Source organism: Zootoca vivipara, chromosome 13 (assembly GCF_965207765.1).
Source record: "Zootoca vivipara chromosome 13, rZooViv2.hap1.1, whole genome shotgun sequence".
Taxonomy (NCBI): Eukaryota; Metazoa; Chordata; class Lepidosauria; order Squamata; family Lacertidae; genus Zootoca; species Zootoca vivipara.
In genome coordinates, this window is record NC_142596.1 from 27,057,600 (window position 1) to 27,081,492 (window position 23,893).

Sequence of the window (23,893 nt, forward strand, 5' to 3'; positions counted from 1 at the left end):
CACAGCATTAAGATAAAATCAGCAGTGTAATCAATGTGTGATGATAAAGTGGAGAACTGACCTAAATATAGTAAAAGATGCGGGAATGAAAGATATGTAAAATGAACGATGGAAGGAGAAGGAGGGAAGCCACTGGATATTCAAAAGTATGTAAAATGTTTATTTTGAAATGTAAAAATCGAAAATTTTATATAATCACATAAGGAAAACTTGTAGTTCATTATCTCACCCCAATCTACAGGTAAAACAAGCCCTCCAATCAGCTATAACATACAAAAAAGCACTCCCCCTTCCAAAAGGAGACACCCTCCAACTGAACACCATCATATTGGATACTTCTACGATACTTTGGACCCAGCTCACATTCAGCTCATGAAGCTGCTAAGATGTCAATGGAGGCACAATAAATGTGTGTGTGATGGGTTGGTTGATAATTATTGTTAATTGCACATGTAATTAACAGAAACTTCAGTTGCCTTCATGTTACTAGCTGGAGAACATTCCAAGTTACCTCTGGATTTATTTTTTGGGGGGTGGGGGTGGGGAGATGAAACACAGCCCCTGGATAGCCAAACAGGGATAGTTGCCATCTCTGTCATTGCTCAGGGTGGTGTAGGGGTTAGTGGGAGAGACCTGGGTTCAAATCCCCCTTCTGTCAATGAAGCTCACTGGGTGACCATGGGCCAGTTAGTCTTTCAGCTTAACCTACCTCACAGAGCTGTTGTGAAGATAAAATGGGGAGGTGGGGAGAACCAGACACACCTCCTTGCAAGAAAGGCAGATGAAAGTGTAAATGATGGGGGGGATTTGAAAGTAATTCACAGCTGAACTATTGTGCCAGACTGTGAGGTCAGCTGTATTACTAACGAGGTGGAGGCTCAGGGGTTGGAATTGGCCCCCCAGACCTTTGTATCTGGCCCTTGGGACCCTCCTTAGGCCATGGCACTCACCAGCCTTGCTCTATCTATGGCCTTCTGGAGTGCTTCTGTTTGGCTGGAAAGTGTCCTTGAACTATGATCCTGCCTCTGGCTTGCCTGGAGGAGAGAAGAGTGGGTGGAGGAGAAACCTCTGGCTTCTTTCTGCGAGGCTGGAAAGCTGTCTGCCGTACAAAGGCAAGTGTCGCATCCATTGCCTAGTTTTGTGTCTGGCCCTGGCAGAAGGTCAACCGCAAGCAAATGTGTCTCTGGGGCTGAGAAAGCCTCCCCAGCCCCCCTCCATAGACACACAGAGAAGTACAAGGCTGGAAATAGCATTGCCCACAGGAAGTGTTAATTAGCACAGGAGAGTCATCTACTGGCTTTGCGAGGAACAGCACCAGAACAACAACGGCAAAGACAGTTTTTACAGTACTGTACAGTGATAAAGGTAAAGGGTAAAGGGACCCCTGACCATTAGGTCCAGTCGTGACCGACTCTGGGGTTGCGACGCTCATCTCGCATTATTGGCCGAGGGAGCCGGCATACAGCTTCCAGGTCATGTGGCCAGCATGACAAAGCCGCTTCTGGTGAACCAGAGCAGCGCACGGAAACACCGTTTACCTTCCTGCTATAGTGGTTCCTATTTATCTACTTGCATTTTGATGTGCTTTCGAACTGCTAGGTTGGCAGGAGCTGGGACCAAGCAACGGGAGCTCACCCCATCATAGGGATTTGAACCGCCGACCTTCTGATCAGCAAGCCCTAGGCTCAGTGGTTTAGCCCACAGCACCACCTGGGTCCCTACTGTACAGTGGTACCTCAGTTTAAGTACACAATTGGTTCCGGAAGTCTGTACTTAACCTGAAGCGCACTTAACCTGAAGCGCACTTTCCCATTGAAAGTAATGGAAAGTGGATTAATCCATTCCAGACAGGTCCGTGGAGTACTCAACCTGAAGCGTACTTAACCCGAAGTATGAGTGTAATTGGTTCCGGAAGTCCGTACTTAACCTGCAGCGTGCTTAACCTGAAGTGAACTTTCCCACTGAAAGTAATGGAAAGTGGATTAATCCGTTCCAGACGGGTCCGCGGAGTACTTAAACTGAAAGTACTCAAACCAAAGCATACTTAAACCGAGGTATGACTGTATGGGGATTTCTCTTCCAACAGGTACAGGCCACAAAAATCTTGCCTTGGTACACCAAGGTTTCTGTGGTTGAGACAGCTGCAGTGCCAAATTGGCTGAAAGATAGAGGGGGGTAGACACAGTCTGAGTCTCTCCCCCCCCACCTGACTATAAGAGCCTGGGTAGTAAAGGTAAAAGGTAAAGGACCCCTGCATGGTTAAGTCCAGCCAAAAGCGACTATGGGGTGCGGTGCTCATCTCACTTTTAGGCCAAGGGAACTGGCGTTTGTCCACAGACACCTTTCTGGGTCATGTGGCCAGCATGACTAAACCGTTTCTGGCATAACAGGACACTGTCAAGAACAGAAGGCACGAAGCAGAATTCAGAGAGCATTCCAGTACTACATTCCAGTAAAAAGATTGTCCTTTATTGCACCGCTATGACTATCTTCTTTTCGTTCCAAGATGAAAAGCAGCTAGTACTTACAGATTAAAGTTGAAGGAAATATTTAACTCTTATTCCTTAGAACACCTCTAGGGAAATGAAGGTTCTTTTTAACTGGTTAAATTCTAACAAAATTGAATATTGAAAAAAAACTTCAGAAAATCTCTACAAAAACTTTCCAAAGGTTCTCTGTGTGCATCAGAATTTCTCATTAAGAGTTATCTTGGTCCTTTCCCCATCACACCTTTAATTAATGCCTCTTTTTCATGTTTCAAATGACATTTAATTTCTTTAATTTAGTTACCAGCCAAGAAATTTCACGTTGCAAGGCGTTGTTAGAAAATTCTGTATGAACCACTTTCTTTTTGCAAGTTGGCTACAACCTGAACTTGATCAAACTTAATTAAACAGAACAGACTCAGTGGCGATCCAGCCCTAGACCACTGTACCACTGAAGCCTGCAGAACTTATTTCTGATTTTATGTAAGTTCTACAGGCTACAGTGGTACTTTACTGTCTAGTAAATATCTACAAGGGACCCAGGTGGTGCTGTGGGTTAATCCACAGAGCCTAGGGCTTGCTGATCAGAAGGTCAGCGGTTCGAATCCCTGCAACAGGGTGAGCTCCCGTTGCTTGGTTCCAGCTCCTGCCCACCTAGCAGTTCGAAAGCACATCAAAGTGCAAGTAGATAAATAGGGACCGCTCCGGCGGGAAGGTAAACGGCGTTTCTGTGTGCTGCTCTGGTTCGCCAGAAGCAGCTTTGTCATGCTGGCCACATGACCCGGAAGCTGTCTGCGGACAAACGCCGGCTCCCTCGGCCTATAGAGCGAGATGAGCGCCGCAACCCCAGAGTCGGACACGACTGGACCTGATGGTCAGGGGCCCCTTTACCTTTAAATATCTACAAGGCTGCAGCTACCACATTATTTTTACCTGTCTGCAGAAATGCCTAGTTAAATATATATTTCTTAATCTACTTTGGTTTACACCATTAAAAAATGATACTGAAGACAACTTCTAAAACTCTGTATTTTATTTATCTCTCACACTGGCAGCTAATCAAACACATTCCATCATAACAATATGTAAAATTCAATCTTCAAAATCAGTTGTTTTTTTAAAAATTACAATGTAAATTCATGAGGTGGCAACAGAATGGTTTCATAATAATTTTTTTTATTATGAACTTCTCACAGTCCCTCAAAATTAATCTAAGACTATACATGGCTCACTCTCCTTCGTAATTTAAATGGATTTTTATAAAATAATTTATTAAAAATATACAGGCGGTACAAATAACTGTCCAGTATCAAATTCAAGGCCTCCATCCCCGCCCCAAAAGCCATGAACACCAAGGTGCCAGAAAGATCCAGGTCAACAGGAGCTGCTGTCATGGTTGCTAGTCTGGATCCAGAACACACTGCTCCACAATCTCCCGCAAGTGAGGATTCTCCATTGCAGCGGCGACTCTCTCTTTGTCATTTATCTGCTTGTTAACTGTAGCACAACGGGGGGGGGGGGGAGACAAGAAGCCTTTGGTTAATGACCAACACAAACGCGCTGGAATATAGCCACACACCCACACCAAGGATCAGAGCTCAGTGAATGCCTCCCACAATCTGCTGTCCAATGCCTGCAACTTTTAGATCTCATCATCGTCTTACGGGGCTTTTAGGGAAGGGTAAGAACATTACAGTGGGAAGGTAAACGGCGTTTCCGTGTGCTGCTCTGGTTCGCCAGAAGCGGCTTTGTCATGCTGGCCACATGACCCGGAAGCTGTACGCCGGCTCCCTTGGCCAATAACGTGAGATGAGCGCCGCAACCCCAGAGACGGTCACGACTGGACCTAATGGCCAGGGGTTCTTTAAGAACATTAGAAGTGGTCAACCAGATGCCTATTGTGGGAAACCTTCAAGCAGCACCTGAGTACCTCTCCACTCCTGTGGTTTCCAACAACTGATATTCAGAAGCAGTGCTGCCTCCGACCCACGGTGGCAGCTCTCCTCTGTTAATTTATCTAATTCTTTTTTAAAGCCATCTATTTTGGTGTCTCCTGTGGGAACGGGACATTGGATTGGATTTTGATTGCTTCTGCTTGTACGGAATTTATCTTGGAGAGTTTCAACAATATTGTTTAACTTTGTTTTTTAATTTTATGTATTTCCGCCCCAGAACCTTTGGGCATATGATAAATAAATAAATAAATAAATAAATAAATAGAGAAGTCATGCAATGCTAAGATTGCAAGAGATCTTGCAAACAAGTATGAAAGCAGAAGCTAATGTGCTTCAGCGTGGTTAGCTCATATGCATCACTTCCTATGGTGTTGGGTGCCAGGCCCTCCCAGCCTGACTGCCACACAGAGGATTTAAGACTTGCTCAACAGGAAAATTCAACACACACACTTGGTGATGTATATCAAGAGGCTGCTTTATTCCCCGACACAAGCTGAAGACATACTTACTGTCCTCCTCAGTGGAATGCGCTCCCTCTGAAATGTAGATTTCCAACTACATTAGAGAGAAAATGACTGCTTAATATGTTTTTATCACAGGAATGCATCTGCACAGAATACACAACACTGTTTCGACGGCTTGCTATACAGTGGACCCTCTGGATACGAATGTAATTTGTTCCAGGGGTCCATACATACCCCGAAACAACTGCAAGTAGAGGTGCCGCTTCTGCGCATGCGCAAGGTGCGCACAGCACTTCTGCGCCTGCACACGTGGTGAAACCCGGAAGAATACACTTCCAAGTTTGCCGCGTTCGCAACCCGAAAGTTATGTTACCCGAAGGTAACGTAACCCCAGGATCCACTGTAATGGGCAAGTCTCACTTGTGTTTGCAATATGAAAGGCCTCTCTTTTTCTCTGCAATGCAATGTCCACATTCACTCCAGGTTTTGTTATATGGAAAGGAAGCATGGCCTCTTACAATCTGGTAGTTCTCACATGCCTGCCAAAGGTGTGTACATGATACAGACTCCTGAAATTCTTATGGTACCTTAAAGACTGTGATTAGATGTGATTCCTGTCCTTCAGGGACAGACTAGATGACCCCTTGGGTACCTTACAACTCTAAAATTATGTGACTCTTGTACAAACTTATTATGACTTAAATCAGGCTTCCTAAACCTCGGCCCTCCAGATGTTTTTGGTCTACAACTCCCATGAGCCCTAGCTAGCAGGACCAGTGGTCAGGGATGCTGGGAATTGTAGTCTCAAAACATCTGGAGGGCCGAGGTTGAGGAAGCCTGACTTAAACTTTGGTAGACCACAGACCACTTCACCAGATGCATGAAGTGTACTTGATGAATTAGACTGCAGTGAGTGAGAGCTTATGCAACAATAAATGTGTTAGTCACAAAACTGTGTTGTTCTTCCTGCAAGAGATTAGCATGGTTGCAATCCCTCTGGAAATCCTGCCAACAGAAGCACTCTGGGTTCTTCATTTCGCGTCCTCTTCTAAGACCACATTTTGCGTGAGCAACAGATAACACCACCCCTTGAAATTCCCCATACAAGCAAACATGCAAAACATTTTGGGGGAAGTTGGAAGTGGAATGTGTGGCCAGATAAAGACCTCTAAGCATGCATTTCTGGAGAGTCAGCTGCAGTATGTTTTTAGAAATGCAAACAAAGTGTACAAATTGCGTACCTTGTGTCTAAAAGGCAAACATCTCTGCAGCTTGATCCTCAAACACAGCCCTGCATTTTAAAGAAAAAAAGATGTCATTTTTCTTTTCAAGCGCTACCCTTCCATTATCTTTCTTCCAAAAGAGTTGGTGGCATGTGGTCATGCAGCAAAACATATTGCCTAACCATCTGTAATTCAGTTTTATAAACATGTGAGGGAGAGCTGGCCTTGGTTCTCAATGTATCTTGCTCTAAAGATGGCAGGCGTTGCCTCCTCTAAACTGTGAAAAAGGCTGGGAAATTAAGTGAGTGGCATCCATTTTTGAAATCTGCTTTCAAGTACAGAACTGCTTCACAATTTGGTAATAAGCTGTGAAAGACTGATGGGTTTCACACCACACACTGCCAGGGCATGAGCTCTAATTGGGATCAGGACACTGTGTTGAGCTTTATACAGGGACGCAGTCTCCTGTCTGCCTTGCAAAAAAAAGGTTAACTTTGTTCCAAAGAAGCCTATCCCTAAAAGAAACTTTTTTCAACATGAAAGGTCCTGCAACCCATTCAACTTTATTAATTCACAATGCTGCTGCATGTTTCAACACACAAATCCAGAAATGCTTCCAGAAGAACTGAGTGTCCTATTATATGGCTGTCCAATATCTTTGTTTACTTAATGTCACAAAACTGGCAACTTCACAAATTGCTCAAAGAACCCCCTCCCCCCCAGATCTATACAACCAGGTGCCATAGAAAAGCACTAGACATATCAAGAGATCCAACGCACCCTGGTCACAATTTGTTTCAGCTCCTGCCATCGGGATGGAGATATAGAACTATGCAGGCAAGAACGAGCCGTCTCAGTTTCTTCTCTAGAGCGATTTTGGCCTTAAATGGAAAGTCATCTTATTTTACTTGTTATTTGTATTATATTTACTGTTTTTAATTAGGTTTTGTAATTTTGGATTATGTGGAATGCTTTATCTGAGTGGATGTAGCAACCAAGTAATTTCGTTGTTCCCGCAAGGGGACAATGACAATAAAGATATCTTATCTTATCTTATCTTACCTATGAGAGTGGCCAAAGAACAATGAGGTACTGTTGGTGTAAACCTGATTGTGACCAAATATTCATCTTCCCCAATTTCTTGCACTTCAACGCAGCTTTCTGTCACCACATCTAGTTCTTCTAAAGTGTTGGGCTTCTCTGGGTCCCGGATAGTTCGAATTATATCTAAGCAGAAACAAACAGATCACAAGTGTCTAATTATGGGGGAAAGGTTGAGTGGTCAAACTCTAGGCCTGGAGTCAGCTGCAAATCCACTTGCTTTTGACATAAAAGGGAGTTTGATGCCAGCCTTGCCAGGACTCTTCACAATCTGGTCCCTCTTGGCCTTTTGGAGGAACAAAGGTTGCAAGTGACATTTCAAATGAGAAAACAACATATTAAATGTGTTCTGAGGCTCATTGCTTCATGACCAGTGAGCCTGCAAGCAAATGGGTACTGTGAAGTGGATTTGGACTTTTTTTTTTGGTCTCTTCTGGATTGGAAATAATCTTGTCACTGTGTCTCATGCATTGTTATCCTCAAGAAAGGAACTACTGTACTGCAATAAACCTGGGTAAGGGATTACCTGAGTGGGGGGAGGTAAGAGACAAGGGGACTGGAGATGTAAATGACTATCAGACTTTGAAAAGCTGGTATCACTGGACCAAGTTCAACAGTTTTGTTGAACTAATTAAACTAAAACTATTTTTAGATTAATTAAACTAAATTATTTGTTAAATTAATTGAACTAAAATTGGATTTTGAATAAATGTGCAATTAATTGTTACAATTTGGAATTTGATTATTATCTTCCTTCATGGGTCATGTAAACCACTATTATGAATCATGCTTTTTATCGGCTAACGGCAGTGGGGATGAGTTTATGGAACCAAGAGTGCGGTGGCCCCAAAAAGTTTGGGATCCACTGCAATAAGCTCTATGTGGGGCTGCCCTTAAGAGTGACCTGGATTAAAGCCAACGCAAAATGTATTAGTTGGCATACTGTTGTCACACACATGTTACAGTGTGCTTAAAAGAGCCTCATGCTAGCTGCCAATAAATTACTGGATCAGGGTTACGTTCCAACTTATAACAGGTACCCGAGGGATCGCCTTCTTCCGTAGCTCCCTGCCTAGCAGCCAGGGCAGTCTGATGAGGCCCTCCTGGCTGTGCCCACAGATCCCATGGGCCATAAGCAAGGGGGAGAAGGCCTTTTGGGTAGCAGCCCCCTCTCTTTGGAATCCCCTCCCTTCTGGGACACACAGGCAAGTGCCAACACCAGAATTAATTGGGACTCTGCTAAAAACGCATTTATTTCCTCTGGCTAGTCATTAGTGACAGTGGGCTGTATAAGTAAGTTCTCGTAAAAATTAGAAATTAAAAGTTGTACATTTTAACGTGCACTCTGACACACCTGGCTGCTGGTTTAGTTTGTGCTGCAGTCTCAATGCATTTTAGCGCCTTGTCGTTTCAGATGAGAGGTGTGTTTATGCAGTTTAAACTGTTTTCGGTTTATTGTTGATTTTACCTGTATATGTTGAATGATTTACAGAGTTGCTTTTGGGGTTTTTTGTTTTTAATTTTGATCTTATTCTTTATTTTCTTCGTACACCGCTTCAAGGTTTCGGTTTTCTTTTTAAACACCCCCTCCTCCAACTGCGAGGCAAGCAGGCTCCTTGCCCGCGAAAGACCCCCCGCCCCGTGAAGCCTGGATAGGGACGGGGCTGGGGAGCCACTGACCGTAGACCTCCAGGGCCCGCTCCTGTTCCTGCTCCATGGCAGCGGCGGCAGTTCTGCTCGGGGCCTCGGGCCGGTGGTGGGCCTGGTGGTCGTCCTTCTCCTCCTCCCGGGCCTCATGCCCCCCGCTAGAGAGTGCCCGCCAGAGCAGTCCCAGCGACAGCATCCCGCCCCGAACCAAGCCCGCTCGCAACCTCCATCAACCGGCCCGCCCGCAGCACCTCAGGCGGCCCTCGCGGGCACTTCCGGTCTCGGGGTGGGCGGGACGCTCCACAGGCTAAGCGACGCTGTACTCATAAACGCGCACTCTTCTCAACCAAGACTACATTTCCCGCCACCCAACGCGCTCCCTCGCCCAGATTTCGCAGTTGCGAGGACTACATTTCCCGACGCGCAACGCTCCCACTCGCCGCCCGTCGTGTGGCTGCTTAGCCCCGCGAGGCATTCTGGGAAGGTTAGTCCGAAGGAAGAGGGTCGGCCTCCGCCCTCCTGGCTTTCGTTCTCTTGTTGTGGCTCTGCTCCAAGATGGCGGCGGCCGCGGTAGGTTTCTGAGGAGACCCACGGACCCGGCGGCCGCGGTTCTATCAAGGGAAAGAGGAGAATGGAGTCGGCGTCGGAGGCTGGGTCGCTTCGCGTTCTCCTGCAGCCGTTCCGCAGCCCCAGCCAGGGCGTCACCCGGGCCAAGCTCAGCGGCGGCCGAGACGCGCTTGCGACCGTGACGGGGGCGGAGCTGCGCCTGACGGGGCTGGTGTCAGCCCGGCTCGACGGCGGGCAGGACGGGCCCAGCGGGGACGGCAGTATCGCCCTGCCCGGCACCTGGGAAGAGTAAGTGGGGGTGGAGCTAGAATCGGGCCTGCAGGGGCCCAGGTCCAGCGTCGACCCCGCCCCCCCACATAGAGAGAGGCATGTGAGGGACTTGACCCCCGCCTCCCCCCAGCGACAGCCCCTCCTCCTATTTAAAAACGTGTCATAGTCGGGGAACGGCCGCGCAGGCACCCACCCACATGGTGATCTCAGAGGCTAACTTTACTACTGCACTGTATTGCTTTTGAAGCACAGCAATTCTCTGCAGCAAAAGAGTGTTTGTCCCCACGTAAATGTCGGGGCAGCTGTTTGGGTTTTTTTTGCATAAAAATTCAAAAAATATTTTAACCTCTTGACTGGGGGGGGAAGGGAAGTCTCAAAGCGGTTTACAAAAAGAAAGAAAGAAAGATAAAACAGTGGAATTATTGAGAAAAATTAACCATGATTTTAAGTTTTCGAAAAGTTAAAATAACTTTAGGCTAAAACAGATTAAAGGCTCGCATCAAGTTTCTAAGCATCGGAGTAGGCTTGACTAGACACTGTTTTTTTAGGAGGCACCGAAATGTTTATGTGTTATAAACGAAAATAATAATAAAAAACCTTATGAAAAGAGTACAATGAAGGTGCCTGCCACACTAAAAGTTTGAGCTCTTACAAAGGCAGAAAGCGTTATTATGTGGCACCTGTAACAGTACCAATTCTAATGATTGCTTCAGCACATATGGGTTTGTTGCTGTATTCATGATGGTGCATTGATAAAAGATGCATATGACCTCAGTATTATCATCATTAGGTCTCGCCAACCTTTTGGGGGCCTTTAGCACCTTTGCAAATCAGAGGAATTGTCATGGGTACTCCCCCCCCCTGCATTGCAACTAAAGACACACCATACAAACTATCCTGTTGCTTCTTTAAAACCTCATTTTAGGAGAGGGGGCTGGAGACACATCAGCAAAAGCCTCTGTTGGCAACCCTTGAATGTGGAAGTACTGTAGTTGTAAAGCATGGATTGCGGGTGAGGTAGAGAAGAGAAGTGTCAGTTTTGGCCTTCATGATGGCAATAATGCACATAGTTGTCTAAAGGGGGGGCTGTCAGACCATTAAGTCCAAAATTATCTAGCAGCACAACTGAGGATGGTTTATCCAGTAACCCCCCCCCCCCAATTACTGCCCAGTTTCACTTGAATCAACCACTTCTGTGGCTCAGCATCCCATTTTGCAAAAGCCCCACCGGCTGTGAGGCTGTGAGCCTCCATGTAAAGTGAGCTGTCTCTACAGTTCCCCAGTTCACTTTCTGGTCCCTTCCTACCTCTGTTGTTATGAAATTGAGTTGCTTGTAATTTTTCTGTGGATAAATAGGAAGTATTACTACTCTTGTTAGAGAAATAGACAAAATTGTAAACCCAAGTAGATTATTATTGGTTTCACTCCCTAGAGTTTTTGTTTCATTGATTGTATGGTGGTTGTCCTTTTCAGCTGCTGTGTTCTTCTAAGCTTTGTGATCATTTTTTGTGCAAGTGGACAGTAATGTAATTCAGTTAAGTAATTTGTCTCTAAAAGGCACAGCATGCTTAAAATTTCAAAGAAGAACAATTGGAGGTATGGCTCATGTATTAAGTATTGTTTTCCTAGCTTCACATGGGAGAGTGTGGAAGATGAGGACCTTCCAGTGGACAGTCTTAAACTACTTGCTGTCAGTAAGACCCATGAACTTCTTGTATATGAAATTAATCTAGAGGTTGGAAAATGTGATGCAACACTCTTGCAAAGCTGCAGTGAAGATACGCAGAAGCAGCTCATTGAACTTAAAAATATTAGTGAGTATAACATTCATTCAAGATGTAGTTTATTAATTTGTTTATTGATTTGGAGACTATTCTTCAGCAGTGTCTAGAAAACAAAATATGTTATATGGTATCTATTGCAGACCTTAGCCCATGAGTTGTAACTTGCTGTAGACAGTTAATGCTTATAAATGTTGGTGGGGCTATTTCAAACATTGAATGCAGACGGCCTGACTTTTGCCACTTGTGGGATGGGTGATCCATTTATCATTATTAGGACTGTGCTGTATTGCTTGTTTCTCTGCACCTATTATTACTGCATCTTAGAATATGAAAATATCCCTTTTGTCCTCATCATGCAGGTTTATCTTCAATCTCCTCTGTGAGAGTGCTGTCATTTAAAAACGGCAAAGCTTTGATACTGCTCAACAACTGTATTATTGCACAACTTGCTTTTCTTGGAGGAGAACTGAAAGCAGAAAAGTTGGAAGAATGCTTTCTTCTTGATCTGTCATCGGAAGCTCTGGAAAGGATAGTAGATGTTGCCTTTTGCAGAGATGTTCTTTTCTTGTTAGAGGAATCTGGATGGATATGTATCCTTTTAAATTGAGTTTTAAAATCCTGCCCTTCCTCCTGCACAGAGTGGTTTGCAAAATAAATGTATAATATAAGCAGTAAAATAAAACACTAGCAGATAGTTCTCTGTGTTGCTCAGTAATTCTTAAGAAACAGACAAATACTGAAATATATAAATGGATATTTTTGTTGTTGTTTGTCTCTTAATAAATAAAGTGCTAGCCTTGAGTAATACAAAAGGTAAGATGCAGAAACAGTCCAGGATCAAAACAAGGTCAAAACCCATTAGTCACAAGGCAAGTCAGGATGCTAATGCAAGGATTTTGTTCAATCACTCTGCCAGCAACTGGAGACTTTTAACCAGGAAGCTTCAGAGCTCCACCCAGAGCACAGCTGGATGCCATCTGGATTGCTTGAGGCAGTGATTTTCAACCACTGTGCCGTGGCACCCTGGGGTGCCTTGAATGATGGTCAGGAGTGCTGCGACAATATTGGCCTCTGTCCCTCTTTCCTTCCCTCTCTCCTCTGATGCCCTCTCACATCTCTGCCTCCCAAAGCCTTGCATACCTGTTGTGGCAGCCCTGGCTACAAGCTCCCCAGGCAAATGGTGCCTCTGGGGCTGGCCATGGGAGCTGGTTGCCAGGAGCTGAGGAGTTGAGTAAGCAAGCAAGTGGGCAAGGGAGCCCAGCCAGCCAGTCTTCCAGGCCTTGCTGATGGGAATGGACAGACAAGTCCTAGGCCCCTGTGGGGCATTGGGAGGAGGCACCTCTCTCTGGGGCGGGTGGGAGGCAGCTCAGAGACTATGGGCAGCAGCTGCGGCTGCCCAGAGGACTCCAAGGAGAGGGGAGAGGAGGCTGAGAGAACACTCCACAAGGGAGGTTGTTTGAAAAGGGGTGAGAGACTGCCAGCTTTGTCGACAAGGGGTGACATAACTGGACTCCTGAGCCCCCACGGGTGCCGCAGAAAGAATGTAGTTGATCAAGGGAGCCAAGGACTCAAAAAGCTTGAAAACCTCTGGCCTGAGGAGTTTGGTTTTCTCATGAGGAGGAGCTTCCTCACAAGTAACCCTTTATTTTCAAAGAGTCCTTGTCTTTGGGTGGGTGCACCTGTACCTTTATCCGCCAGCATGTCACCAGACTTGGTGCTAACTAAGCCTCTGCCTCTAATTCTTTGCAGGGGGCCTCTCTGTCTTGCAGAGAAGATTGGGGTGCTGTGATACCTGAAGGTCACAGATCCCCCTGCTCTGTCTCACTGTGCATTGACACAGCCTATTTCTCTATCATGCTTGTTTTGTGGAGCGCCAGGTCTTCCTGTGAAGAGGATTGTTCTAGCCATGTGCCTGATAGTTGCAATATCTTAAGAGGTGTCCAAATGCATGCAGTTTGGAATGGTTCAGTCTACTATCTCAATTCAAAGCAGTGTCCAGTGGTCTTGCACATTAGGTCTAAGTAAACATGCATAGGATTTCTGTGTCGGGATGGTGGGTTTTCCTTTGCATGTGTGCTTGTTCATGTGACTCAGAAAGTGTCTTTCTTTGACATTGTTGCAAAGATATTTTTGATGCTACGGATGGTGCCTATCTTGCCCATGTTGATGTCTCCCTTTATCAAACAGAGGGGCAAGATGAGAAGCGTCTGGACATCCTGTCTTCTTTTACACTGTTAAATATATCCCATGATCTCAGTGTTGCTGTGGTTGCCAACAGCTTGTATTGTGTTGTGGCTGTTGACCTCCATTTATACTTCAAGTAGGTTGGCCACAATATGCTATAAAGTGGTATTGGGAAGGTAGATTTTTACTTTTTAAATTCTTGGCCAGTTCTAGCTTCCCCCCCTCTTTTTTTTCTCTTTCTCTCTTTCTCTCTCTCTCCCGAAAAGTCTGATGGTCCTGCTCTCTTGAAACTTTTAGGAAAATGGTTAAAAACTCTTTATTGTGCTGGGCATTTGTGGTCTTAATCTCACTTTCTCCCCCTGCTGCTTAAATTGGTTTCAATAACTGTTTTAATGCTCACTGTTTTTTATTGTTATAATTTATTGTCAGTGTATATTGGTTATTTTTAGGAGATTAACTGTTATAGGGAACCTTTTGAAGGTTGAAAGGTGGAGTTGAAATCATATTATTTATAAATAAACACATTTCCCCCACAGAGAATATCCTGAGCATTTAATTTGCAAGAAAAACTTTGACAACCTTCCTGTAGAACAGTTGGAGGGGACAGATGAGGATGACCTCAGAAGTTCAGATTACAGCATGAAACTTATGCAGCATCCATTTCGGACTGACAGGTACGTCTGCAGAACTTCTGCCTTGCATTATTCATCTATGTGGAAAAGAGGGATATGTTTGTTCAGTCCTACTTGCCGCTTTAGCTCTCTGGCTCCTGCTGTTACTACTGATACTGCTGGTAAAATAGCTTTAGAACGTTTGCATGAATTAGTATAAGCTTAGACATGTGGCATCATTTCCAAATAGATGCACAAGTGTGTCTAAACACACTCCTCCCCATGACTAGTTTGCATTGTTTTGATGGCAAGAAACTATACTTATCCAATCTGTTTATTTCTATTACAAATCCTTTTTGTTCAAGTAATGCAACTATAGATAATTCATAGATTCATTGTTTAAAATGTTGGTGTGATTTTTCTCCTTTTTTCCAGATCCTGGAATGCACATTTGTCTTCATTGTTTGACACAACAAAAGGATCTAATTCTTCAAATTTGGCAGCCAATGTTTTCTTGCCTTGGTGTCAGTATCCTTTGCATCTAGAGCACTGTGACTGTAAGACTCGTGAAGCTTCTGAGGCCTCCTTTCTGCATGATGCTGCTCATGTCCTTTCAAACTCAAGAGGAAAAGATCCCCAAAACACAGGCCAAAGAGACAGACTATGGAAGAGCATAGATTTAGGAGGACTAGAAGATGGTGTGAAACTCGCGTGTAAATCTGTGACAGGTTTTAGTGCATTATTCACACTCTCAAGTGAGAGTGAAGGACTGATTCTTCTTCTGTGGGATTTGGAGACCCAAGATGTGATGCGTTTTTGTGTGGGCAAAAATTCATTTTTTGTAGAATGTAACAGAGAGGAGCAGTTATGTCCCATCCTTTCAGGTGAGCATCTTTTAGTTGCAAAGAAAAACCAAAGTCTGCAGTCTAGAAAGCAGAAGCATTGTTTTGTTTGTAAGTACTGACACCATTGAGGGTGATGCAAGAAGACTACATTCAGTCTCATAAAGTACCATATAGATCATGTTTGATATGACTGGTGAATAAGCTCTTCTTTTATTTATTATAACCCTTAGAGCCCGGCCTCTCCTTGATTCTGTTTGGCTTGACTCAAGAGGAATTCTTGAATAGACTGATCATCCATGGAAGTGCTGGCACTGTAGATTCTCTTTGCCAGCTCAATGGATGGGGAAGATGCTCTATTCCCATACATGCCTTGGAGGTAAAGAAACACTTGTGGCCCTTGAGGTTCTGTGCCTCCCACATCCCCCAGTGCTGGGAGTGGTGGGATCTTGCAACTGACAGGGAATTCTTTTTTTTTCCTTTTTCTTTTTTGACAGCCTCAAATGTTTATTTTGAGCTAATCTAACCTGCAGCCTTTGCAGGCTACTTGGATAGGGCACCTCCAAAGTAATATGCGGAGCTGCCATGTGGATAAATTGTGGAGCATGACAAAACTGACTGCTCTTGGTGACTCTGTCCTCCAGCCCTAGTTTTTGATTCTGCTGCAGTATTTTCAGCATGAGGTGATGGTTTTTTTTTCCTGATTTGTGCTGCACATCCTATCTAGGAAAGTCCTCCTCCCACAAAAAGACAAATGGAAGTTCTTACCTGCTGGGCATCTATTTTTCTGATAGATAGGAGGACATTCCACCCTCCTTCATGAAGCCTCCCTTATGGGTCTCTAGTGGAATAGTGGGTAAAACAGGATCTCTTGTCTTGTTGCATGACTTTCTGACTTATTTAATTGCATTCTTGCGTGGATGCTTTTTTTTTGCAGTACTTTGTTCTTGCCTTGTTGTTTAATCATCCTGGAAATTGGCAGAAAGTAACTTTTCAATCCACAAAAAGAATACCAGTCCCTTAGTTAAGAACTTCTGTTTCTACATGTTGCTGCATTTTTTAACAGTGATTCTATTGTTGCTGTTTAGGCTGGCTTAGAGAACCGTCAGTTGGACACAGTGGATTTCTTTTTAAAGAACAAAGAGAATATTTTCAGTCCCTCCGCAACTTGTTCCTTACAAGATCAGCCTGCAAGCACTATGTCAGATTTTTACTTGAAGAGTAAGTAAAACAATGTGAATGCTGAAATGGACATTGCTTTGGCACAAACCTTCGTAAAGCATAGTGTAGTCTTCCCCTGCCTGATGCCTTCCAGATATTTTGGACTACGGTTCCCATCAGCCCCAGCCAACATGGCCAACATGGCCAAGACTGATTGCGATCCAAAACATCTGGAAAGTTCCATGTTAGGAAAGGCTGGTGTAGTGAAGATGAAAGTTCACTGTGGTATACAGCTCGTGTGAAATTAATGCTGCACAAGCCACATAGAAAATAATGAGAGCTATATAAGGGCATACTATGTTCAGCGAAGCATTCTTGGGAGAGATGGAATATGTCCTGTGTTTTCAGAAAGCGCAATGGGGTATATGGATGCCATATAAAAAATGGAGGCAAGCTGTGCTTTCCCCCCCGAGAATCCTTTTTTGTGTGTGTGGGGGAGGACATTTTAAAGTGATCGTCTGGTCATTTCCTGCTTTTTCTCACACAGGCATGGAAGAGCTTACACCAGCCTTAGATTTGCTTTGCATGGCAATCCGAGAAAATGATTTGGAAGCACAGAGCAAGCATTTCTCTGAGCAGCTGCTGAACCTCACCCTGTCTTTCCTTAACAAACAGCTCCGTGAAATTTGTATCCACAGAGAAGGTAATGGTTGTGCTTGTGTTGCTTGAATTATCATCATGCTCTGCATTTCCCCCGTAACGGGCCATGAAACCTTTCTATTATTTGAGCTATTTTCATGTGCAAGCTGTGTGCTCCTGCATGTGACCTTTTTTTTTAAAAAAAAAAAAACACACTCACCAGTGGTGATATTTGATGAGAGAAGAGGAGGAGCGATTCAGGCCTCAGCTCAGTGAATAGTGTATAGTTGTTTTCTCCCATTACCGTAATGTCCCAATCCGATACACACATACTTGAAGGTGTGCCCTTTTGGACTCCATGGGATGCACTCGTGAATAAACACGCAGACAATTATATTCACTGTATGGGCTGTAAAGCTGTGATTCATAAAACGATTAAGTCAGTGTTCCAGGATTTGAGCTGACTTAACAACCTAGTCCCTGTACTGGGTCAGGAGGAGTCAGCACCTTATAGTCGGTTCATACTGTGGGGTTTGGCACTTTTGCATCTTGTGTGTTTCTCTCTATACTATATTTGGACTCCTTTGTCATTATGTTGATGACTGAGTGCACCTGTGTGAGTGAGCAGGTGAGTGGCCCAGGCAGGCTTCCCTGTGTTCCTGCTGTCACTGCCACCACTGGTAATGAGGAGAGGAATGAAGGGGAGAACGTCTTTCTCCCCCTCTGCACCAGTGCAACTGGAACAGGATGTGGTGGGATATGTCTTTGAATATGTTAGTTTTGCCAATCTCCCAGGGAAATGTTTTCATTTGTTCCTTCCGTTAAGTGTCTTCCTGATATTCTTCACAGAACTGGATGAAAATCTGGACAGATGTGTTGATATTTTAACCAGCTACATCAATAAACTTAGGATGTTTATGATAAAGTTCCCTCACAAGCCTTCCAGTGCCATCAGCTTCACGTGCGATCTTGAAGAAGACGTGCCCTGCGTAGAACAAAGACAGAAGTGGGAAAAGTTCAATACAGAGGTAACCGGAGCATCGGTTTCAACAATGCCTGAGCATATATTGTCCAAGACATTGTGTCTGTTGCATGTTTATGGCAGAATCCAGCCATAGTTAAGCATTTGGAAGTCCTGTTGATTTCAGTGAGAGAGCTTGAGACTGTGTGCCAAACACTCCAATTGAAATGAAAGGCAGATAGCACAATAAAAACATTAACTTGCTGTGGAGCAACTTTTGAAAAGTTGTGTGCTAAGGAAGGATTTGAAAGTACAACTTGATAGTATAGCAATGGAAGACTGTCCAGTTCTGGCTGCCTCATAACAGAAAAGGATATCCTGGAACTGGAAAATATGTAGAAAGGGATACCAGAATGATCAAGTGGTAGCATGGAGGGAAAGTAGCAAGGGAGACATTTTTCCCCTTCCTCATAATAGAATTGTAGAGTTGAAAGGGACCCCAAGGGTCATCTATTTCAACCCCCTGCAATGCAGGCATCTCAGCTAAAGCAGGTGACTTCCTGTGTTCTTAAGACTGGATTGTGTGCCCAAAACAACTTCCACCCACTTCTCTGCCATTCCCCAACTTGCCTCTCCTGATCCTTCAGGAAAGAGGTTTAATGTCAGGTGTGGTGTTTTTCAAAAGCAGCTAGTTGCTTTGCATGCTTTTCTTTGCTCTTTCAGCAAACGGTTGCTGAAGCCATATTAAACAACAAGCTCCCGGAGGCTCAGACCTTCTTCCGGATGACAGGGAATCCTGCCCAGAATCTCAAGGTACTGACCCAGATAGGACTGGATCTGGTGTACAAAAGCCTTCTGAAGGATGATGTCAAAGAAGCCTCCAAACTCTTAAGAAACATGGTGAGTAATGCATGTCCAGAGCGTGGCTTGATCTACTGTGCTTGCTTCAGTGTATTTGCATGTACACATTTGCTTCTTCAGGTGCTAAAGAATGGCCATTGGGGGTCCTGGGTGAGTTAACAATGGGAGTTGAACTCATTAAGGATGTTCTTTTTCCTGTCATATTCTGCTTAATTGGGGGGAGGGGGAGAGAAGTATCTAACATAGGAGAAAAATAAGTGTGGGCATGATCCACTGAAGGGTAAGCACACACACACAAACGCACAATGACGTTTATATATGTGTACATGTATGCATTTGATTCTTAATTGGGTGGGTAACATAGGTCTGTTGTCACTTTCTGCAGTCATCTTTTTTTTAAAAAATGTTCCTTTTATGTACATATATTTTGGATAAGCACTTTAGGTCTATTTTTATTGCCATTTTTATATTTGGTTTTAATATTTTTTCGTACCTTTATTTTTATTATGTAAGTCACTTTGAGACGCTTTGCTGTAAAAAGCAACCAACAGTAATAGTAATAATTTGTCTGAGGGAGGCAGGAGTTCTTAAGGATTGAGCATTTTAAGCCATTTTGCAATTTGTTGTTGAAATTTCTTCAGTCCTTTGCAAGCTGCAGCCGAGCCCTGAAAACCTTTGTAGATATGCACATAAGAAAGCCTATAAGAGAAAATATGGCATTAACACTTTCTTGTGTAAACTCTTCTACCCTTCCCCTCCTTTGATAGGGCTTTAATGTGATGGAGCAGCTGCGCAAAATATGTTTCTATGTAACTGATCACCATGTTCGTGACTTCTTGGTGAGTGCAGGGAAAATCTTTGCATTGGTTTTGGTTCTTGTGGCCTTTAATTTCATATGTCTCACCTGCATGTGCAGGGTGTATTCCTGGGTGACTTCTGCTGCTACTGCCTGCCCCCATCTCACAAATTGTGTTAGTTTTCACCCAAGTCCCAGTGATGACTTCACTTTCATGTTGTCTCTTTGGCATTAGTAGCTGATGTGGAAATCCTGTCGCAGTGACGTCAGTGCCATCAGGGATCCACACCACATTGTTTTGTTCTAGACCACTTCCAGTTCCTGCTTATATTTTTAGATTTGACAACAAACCCTTTAAGGAGTTGCTTTTCCAGTGCCTTTGATGTTAGGGTGCAAACTGCACTGCTAGTTAATGTTTTGGTCTGACTTCTCAAGGTGAACATACTCAAAGAGGAAAACTACTTTTCTGAAGCTGAGAAGGAAATGATAGACTTTGTGCATAAGGTGGAAAATGTCTATGCAAGAACTTTCCAAGAGAAGGAAAAGGCTACAACCCAGCCCAGGTAATAGATCTTCAGCCACAATTTTTAAAAACATCATCTTTACCAACAGTGATGTGATGAGAATTGTGTAAGGTTTTGAATCTCCACCCATGCAGCAAAAAAGCGTGAGTCCTTGTTTGCTCCAGCTTTCTCCAGCTGCAAGCTTTCTTTCCGTGGAAGGTGTGAGATGATTTTCCTTCTTACTCAACTGGTTGTTAGCAGTTCCAGCCTAACTGTGCTGTAGGCTGCAAACTTTCACTGTTCATTGGAAATGGTTGTATTGGGAACAAGGTGGCTAGCTTGAAAATCTGAACTCATCAGGAAGAGTAGATAAATGACACGGACCTCATAGAGATGTTTTGTTCTCATTTTCAGTTCCTGGAGAAAAGAACAAGATCTGTCTATCCACATTCCTGTTCTGGATTCATTCCTGCAATGCAAAGAAGATGGAGTTAATATTGTAGAGTACAGCATTATGTTAAACTGGGCTCAATGGTGGGATCAGGTTATCCGAGAGATGATTCTTCTTCCTATGCAGTCTCCCGAAGGCAAGTACTCTGCCATAAATATGTTGTGGTCAGGGAGCTTTGTGTCTTAAGACTGTTCTTTTGGGACTAACAATAGGCCATAATGTTTAAATCACGTGTGGGGATATCTGACCCCCAAGTCAGATGCAACCCTCAGAGGCTTCCCACCTGGCCCCTGAAGCCTCACTTGCTCCCCACCCTCAATTTCTGTAGTAGCTGCAGAGGGAAGGAAAAAACAGGAAATGGCAAGCATTGGGGGCTTGTTTTGGATTGGGACTCTGCCCAGCATGTGAGGCGCTTTTAACCCCCTGTTACCTTCTGCAATCCACGTCTGGGATGAGCCCTCTCCCTTGCCTACAGTTTGCATTGATAATAAGGGATCTGTTGAAAGAAATGGATCAGGAGTATCCTGGATTTGGGCCACAGTGGGGAGCAAAGGGTCATGTATTCAGTAATCAGGGCATAGCTGCCAAGAAGACCCTTTACCTTGTCCTTACTAACTGTGCCTCAGCCACAGACAGGATATGGACAGGAGCCTCTCTGATGTGGGTGAAGCAGCCCCTTGGGTATCTTGCACCCAGATTGTTGAGGGTTTTAAGGATAAGACCCAATTCTTTGCATTACACCAGGTAACAAATTGGCTCATACACATTTACTCTTCCTAAGCTTACAGTGCTTTATTTTTCATTGAGTGTGAGGACTAACCCTGTGATCCTATACACAGTGTGCAACTACAGGCACACACACAGTTTATTGTACTGACTACCTTTTTTAAAAAAACGACACACACAGAACGCAAATCATGTGATCCAGAGGTTCTTTGGATGCACCTGTCATCTTGGCATGACTATTCCAGTATGAGCTCATGGATTGCAGCATCTCAGCAACAGGACAGTAGCACAAACTGGCCACGGCTGACAACAGAGACCATTGAGCGCAGAACATTGTGTAGCCATTACATGCAAAATGAAATATTGGACAATTTAGCCAGGTATGTGTCTTGTCTAAGTCATGGTTGAGGGAACCTCTGGCCACAGGCCTCATTCAGTCCACCAGGCCATTTCCAGCAAACTGTGCCCACTTGCCAATTGTATGACATCATTTGTCATCAATCATTTCGATCTGCCCTGCAACTTTTTGTAGTTTCCTGGGTTAGACTTATAATTGCCCATAATTTTACATAATCTATATTGTGAAATTGGCCTTGCCCACTTTTATCTCTTACCCACCCACCATTGGAATGTGGCCCCGGAAGAAGTCTCCTTAGCAACTTTGTGAAGAGATCACTGGCAGCTTTGCATTTAAAAGATCACTTTGTTTTTCTTGGTAGCAATGGAATATTTGTGCCAGTGGAACTAGAAGACTTTGAATGCCTTCTCCAAAGATTGACTCTTGTTGGAGGAGTGATGCAGAATCCTCATCCTGTTCCAGAATATATGTCCACCAGTGGCTTAGATTTCCATGCCTGCTTTATCATGTACTGTTTAGAACATGGGCTGGACCATCTTCTCTACACCTATCTCGACTACTATAGGTAGGAATACGTGACCTGAAGTGGTTTCTTATACACACATTTGTAGATGATAAGAATAGCTGCAACCGATTGAAGCAAGAGAGTAGCCCTAATACATGTCTGTCTTTCAGCTTGCCTGCTGAAGTCAAAACTACTTTCAGGGATTTAAAAACCAATACCATCAGTAGCATTTTCTCTAGAGCAGGCTTCCACAACCTGATGCCTTCCAGAGGCTTTGTTTACCTGTGATGGGAGTTGTAGTTCAGGTTGGTGAAGTCTTGTGTAGACTATACAGTAGTCCCTCGACTTACTAACTTAATCCGTTCCGAATGCACATTCGTAGGTCGAAAAGCTTGTAAGTCAAAACGCGGCTTCCCATAGGAAAAAAAATATTCGGAAAAATGTGTAAGTCGAGGAAACTGCATTAAAAAATTCGTAATTTGAGGAAACCGCATTTAAAGCTGTCAACGGTTTCCGTTGGGATGTAGAAAAATTTGTAAGCGTGCGGCTATTTGTCCCGTTCGTAAGTAGAAACCTACGGATGTCGAGTCATTCATAAGTCGAGGGACCACTACATCCTCTTTCCTCCACCACCTCCAAAATGTTTTCAGAACAAAGGCAGCAGAACCTCTCCCCATGCCCCCAGACTGTTGCCTTCCTCCAATGGAGCTTTGTTCTGGACTCTGCAGCTGGAGCATCATCTAATTTTATAACCTAAAGGAGCAGAGATGAGAGAGTGCTTGCCCATTGGGGTCTGTGTGGCCGGTACAACCCTAGCTAACTAAGATACCAGTCTCTTTTACTCCTGCCAGAGCAGTTGGTCTTCTCAAAATCCATGTGGCTGCTTGCCCAGCTTTCTACTGGCCCATATTTTGGAAAGGGGAAATAACTTATTATTATTATTATTCTATGAAATGGATATTTTGTCCTTGATTTTGCAGTTTATTTCCTTCAAATTGCCCTCTTTTGGATGACAAAGCACTCCACGAAGCTCATCCGTGGTTTGAGTTTTTAGTGCGGTGTCGAGCCATTGCCAGCAATCCTGGAGGTAGGAACTTTCATTTGTGATTCTCTTCTGGGCCAATGTTCTTTGTGCAATTCTGATTAAAAACAAAAAATTGTGAGCCATTGACCATCCCAAGTGATGATGGATTCTCCCTTAATGGTCAGCATGGAACTCACCTGAGCTTGACATTTTCTGTGGATGCTCAGGTGGTTGCTGTGGGGACGAGCACCTTTTATACCAGCGTTGTCTGGTCTGTGGGCTTTCTGGCATTCTATTCTGAGAAATGGGGACCCAGCCACTGTCAATAACAGTCTGCTAACCTCAAAGATTAGGTTTCTGCAATGTGCTTTATGTGGGGCTGCCTTTAAAAAATGTTTGGATGCAACAGCTGGTCCAAAATGTACTGGGCTTTTGACATAGGAATAAAATCTTTTTTGTTCTTAACTGACTCCTGGTTGATTTCTGGACCCAACTCAAAGGGGTGGTAAGTCCTGCTCCAGGTTCCCCTACCTACAGCATTATGGTGGGGGAACTAGTTATAGCAGTGTCCCATCTATGGAACCTTCCCCACAGGGAGCTTTCAGAGAGAGGGTTGTATATGCCATGGGTTGGATTTTTATTTTTATTTAAATTGGAGATAATATTCTGGCTGATATTAGAAAAGTTAACTGTTGATCAACTATTATTGTTGTCATGTGCTTGGCCTTTTTAAGTTTTGCTGTGTTTTAACTGGTTTTAATATTGAATTTTAAA

At 44.0% G+C, this 23,893-nt stretch overlaps 2 protein-coding genes across 4 annotated transcripts in view; one reads left to right on the forward strand and one right to left on the reverse strand.

Annotated features, from left to right (window-relative positions):
* Positions 1 to 3,501: 3,501 nt before the first annotated feature.
* CIAO2A (cytosolic iron-sulfur assembly component 2A) lies at positions 3,502 to 9,159 on the reverse strand. 2 transcript variants are annotated; one of them, XM_035131871.3, is made up of 5 exons: positions 8,910 to 9,159; positions 7,191 to 7,355; positions 6,147 to 6,196; positions 4,951 to 4,996; positions 3,502 to 3,983 (listed from the first exon to the last, which is right to left on the reverse strand). In XM_035131871.3, the coding sequence occupies exons 1-5, from the start codon at positions 9,070 to 9,072 to the stop codon at positions 3,886 to 3,888; spliced, it is 522 nt and encodes a 173-aa protein (XP_034987762.1). In that variant the 5' UTR covers positions 9,073 to 9,159; the 3' UTR covers positions 3,502 to 3,885. The 2 variants fall into 2 exon arrangements, with proteins under 2 accessions (XP_034987762.1, XP_088512928.1); XM_088656802.1 differs by having other exon boundaries at positions 4,951 to 5,048.
* A 195-nt stretch (positions 9,160 to 9,354) lies between these two features.
* SPG11 (SPG11 vesicle trafficking associated, spatacsin) overlaps positions 9,355 to 23,893 on the forward strand; it is a 30,950-nt gene continuing 16,411 nt past the window's right edge. For both annotated transcript variants that reach the window (XR_015946818.1, XM_035131867.3), the window contains exons 1-17: positions 9,355 to 9,731; positions 11,343 to 11,527; positions 11,857 to 12,087; positions 13,622 to 13,817; positions 14,218 to 14,355; positions 14,728 to 15,176; positions 15,368 to 15,513; positions 16,223 to 16,355; positions 16,843 to 16,998; positions 17,784 to 17,962; positions 18,619 to 18,795; positions 19,524 to 19,595; positions 19,988 to 20,115; positions 20,470 to 20,642; positions 21,414 to 21,612; positions 21,952 to 22,155; positions 23,076 to 23,182. Coding sequence is in view for 1 of the 2 variants with exons in the window: in XM_035131867.3 (XP_034987758.3) it covers positions 9,508 to 9,731; positions 11,343 to 11,527; positions 11,857 to 12,087; positions 13,622 to 13,817; positions 14,218 to 14,355; positions 14,728 to 15,176; positions 15,368 to 15,513; positions 16,223 to 16,355; positions 16,843 to 16,998; positions 17,784 to 17,962; positions 18,619 to 18,795; positions 19,524 to 19,595; positions 19,988 to 20,115; positions 20,470 to 20,642; positions 21,414 to 21,612; positions 21,952 to 22,155; positions 23,076 to 23,182 (3,097 nt within the window). In the remaining variant the exon portion in view is untranslated. The remainder of the gene's footprint in view (positions 9,732 to 11,342; positions 11,528 to 11,856; positions 12,088 to 13,621; positions 13,818 to 14,217; positions 14,356 to 14,727; positions 15,177 to 15,367; positions 15,514 to 16,222; positions 16,356 to 16,842; positions 16,999 to 17,783; positions 17,963 to 18,618; positions 18,796 to 19,523; positions 19,596 to 19,987; positions 20,116 to 20,469; positions 20,643 to 21,413; positions 21,613 to 21,951; positions 22,156 to 23,075; positions 23,183 to 23,893) is intronic.

Bases quoted from the DNA above. Each gene is read 5' to 3' on its own strand.
- CIAO2A (XM_035131871.3), bottom strand. From the start codon at position 9,072: ATGCTGTCGCTGGGACTGCTCTGGCGGGCACTCTCTAGCGGGGGGCAT. The intron at 6,197-7,190 runs GTAAGATAAGAT...TTTAAAATGCAG, and splicing joins TTCTTTGGCCACTCTCATAG to GGCTGTGTTTGAGGATCAAG. The intron at 3,984-4,950 runs GTAAGTATGTCT...GTTGTGCTACAG, and splicing joins GCATTCCACTGAGGAGGACA to TTAACAAGCAGATAAATGAC.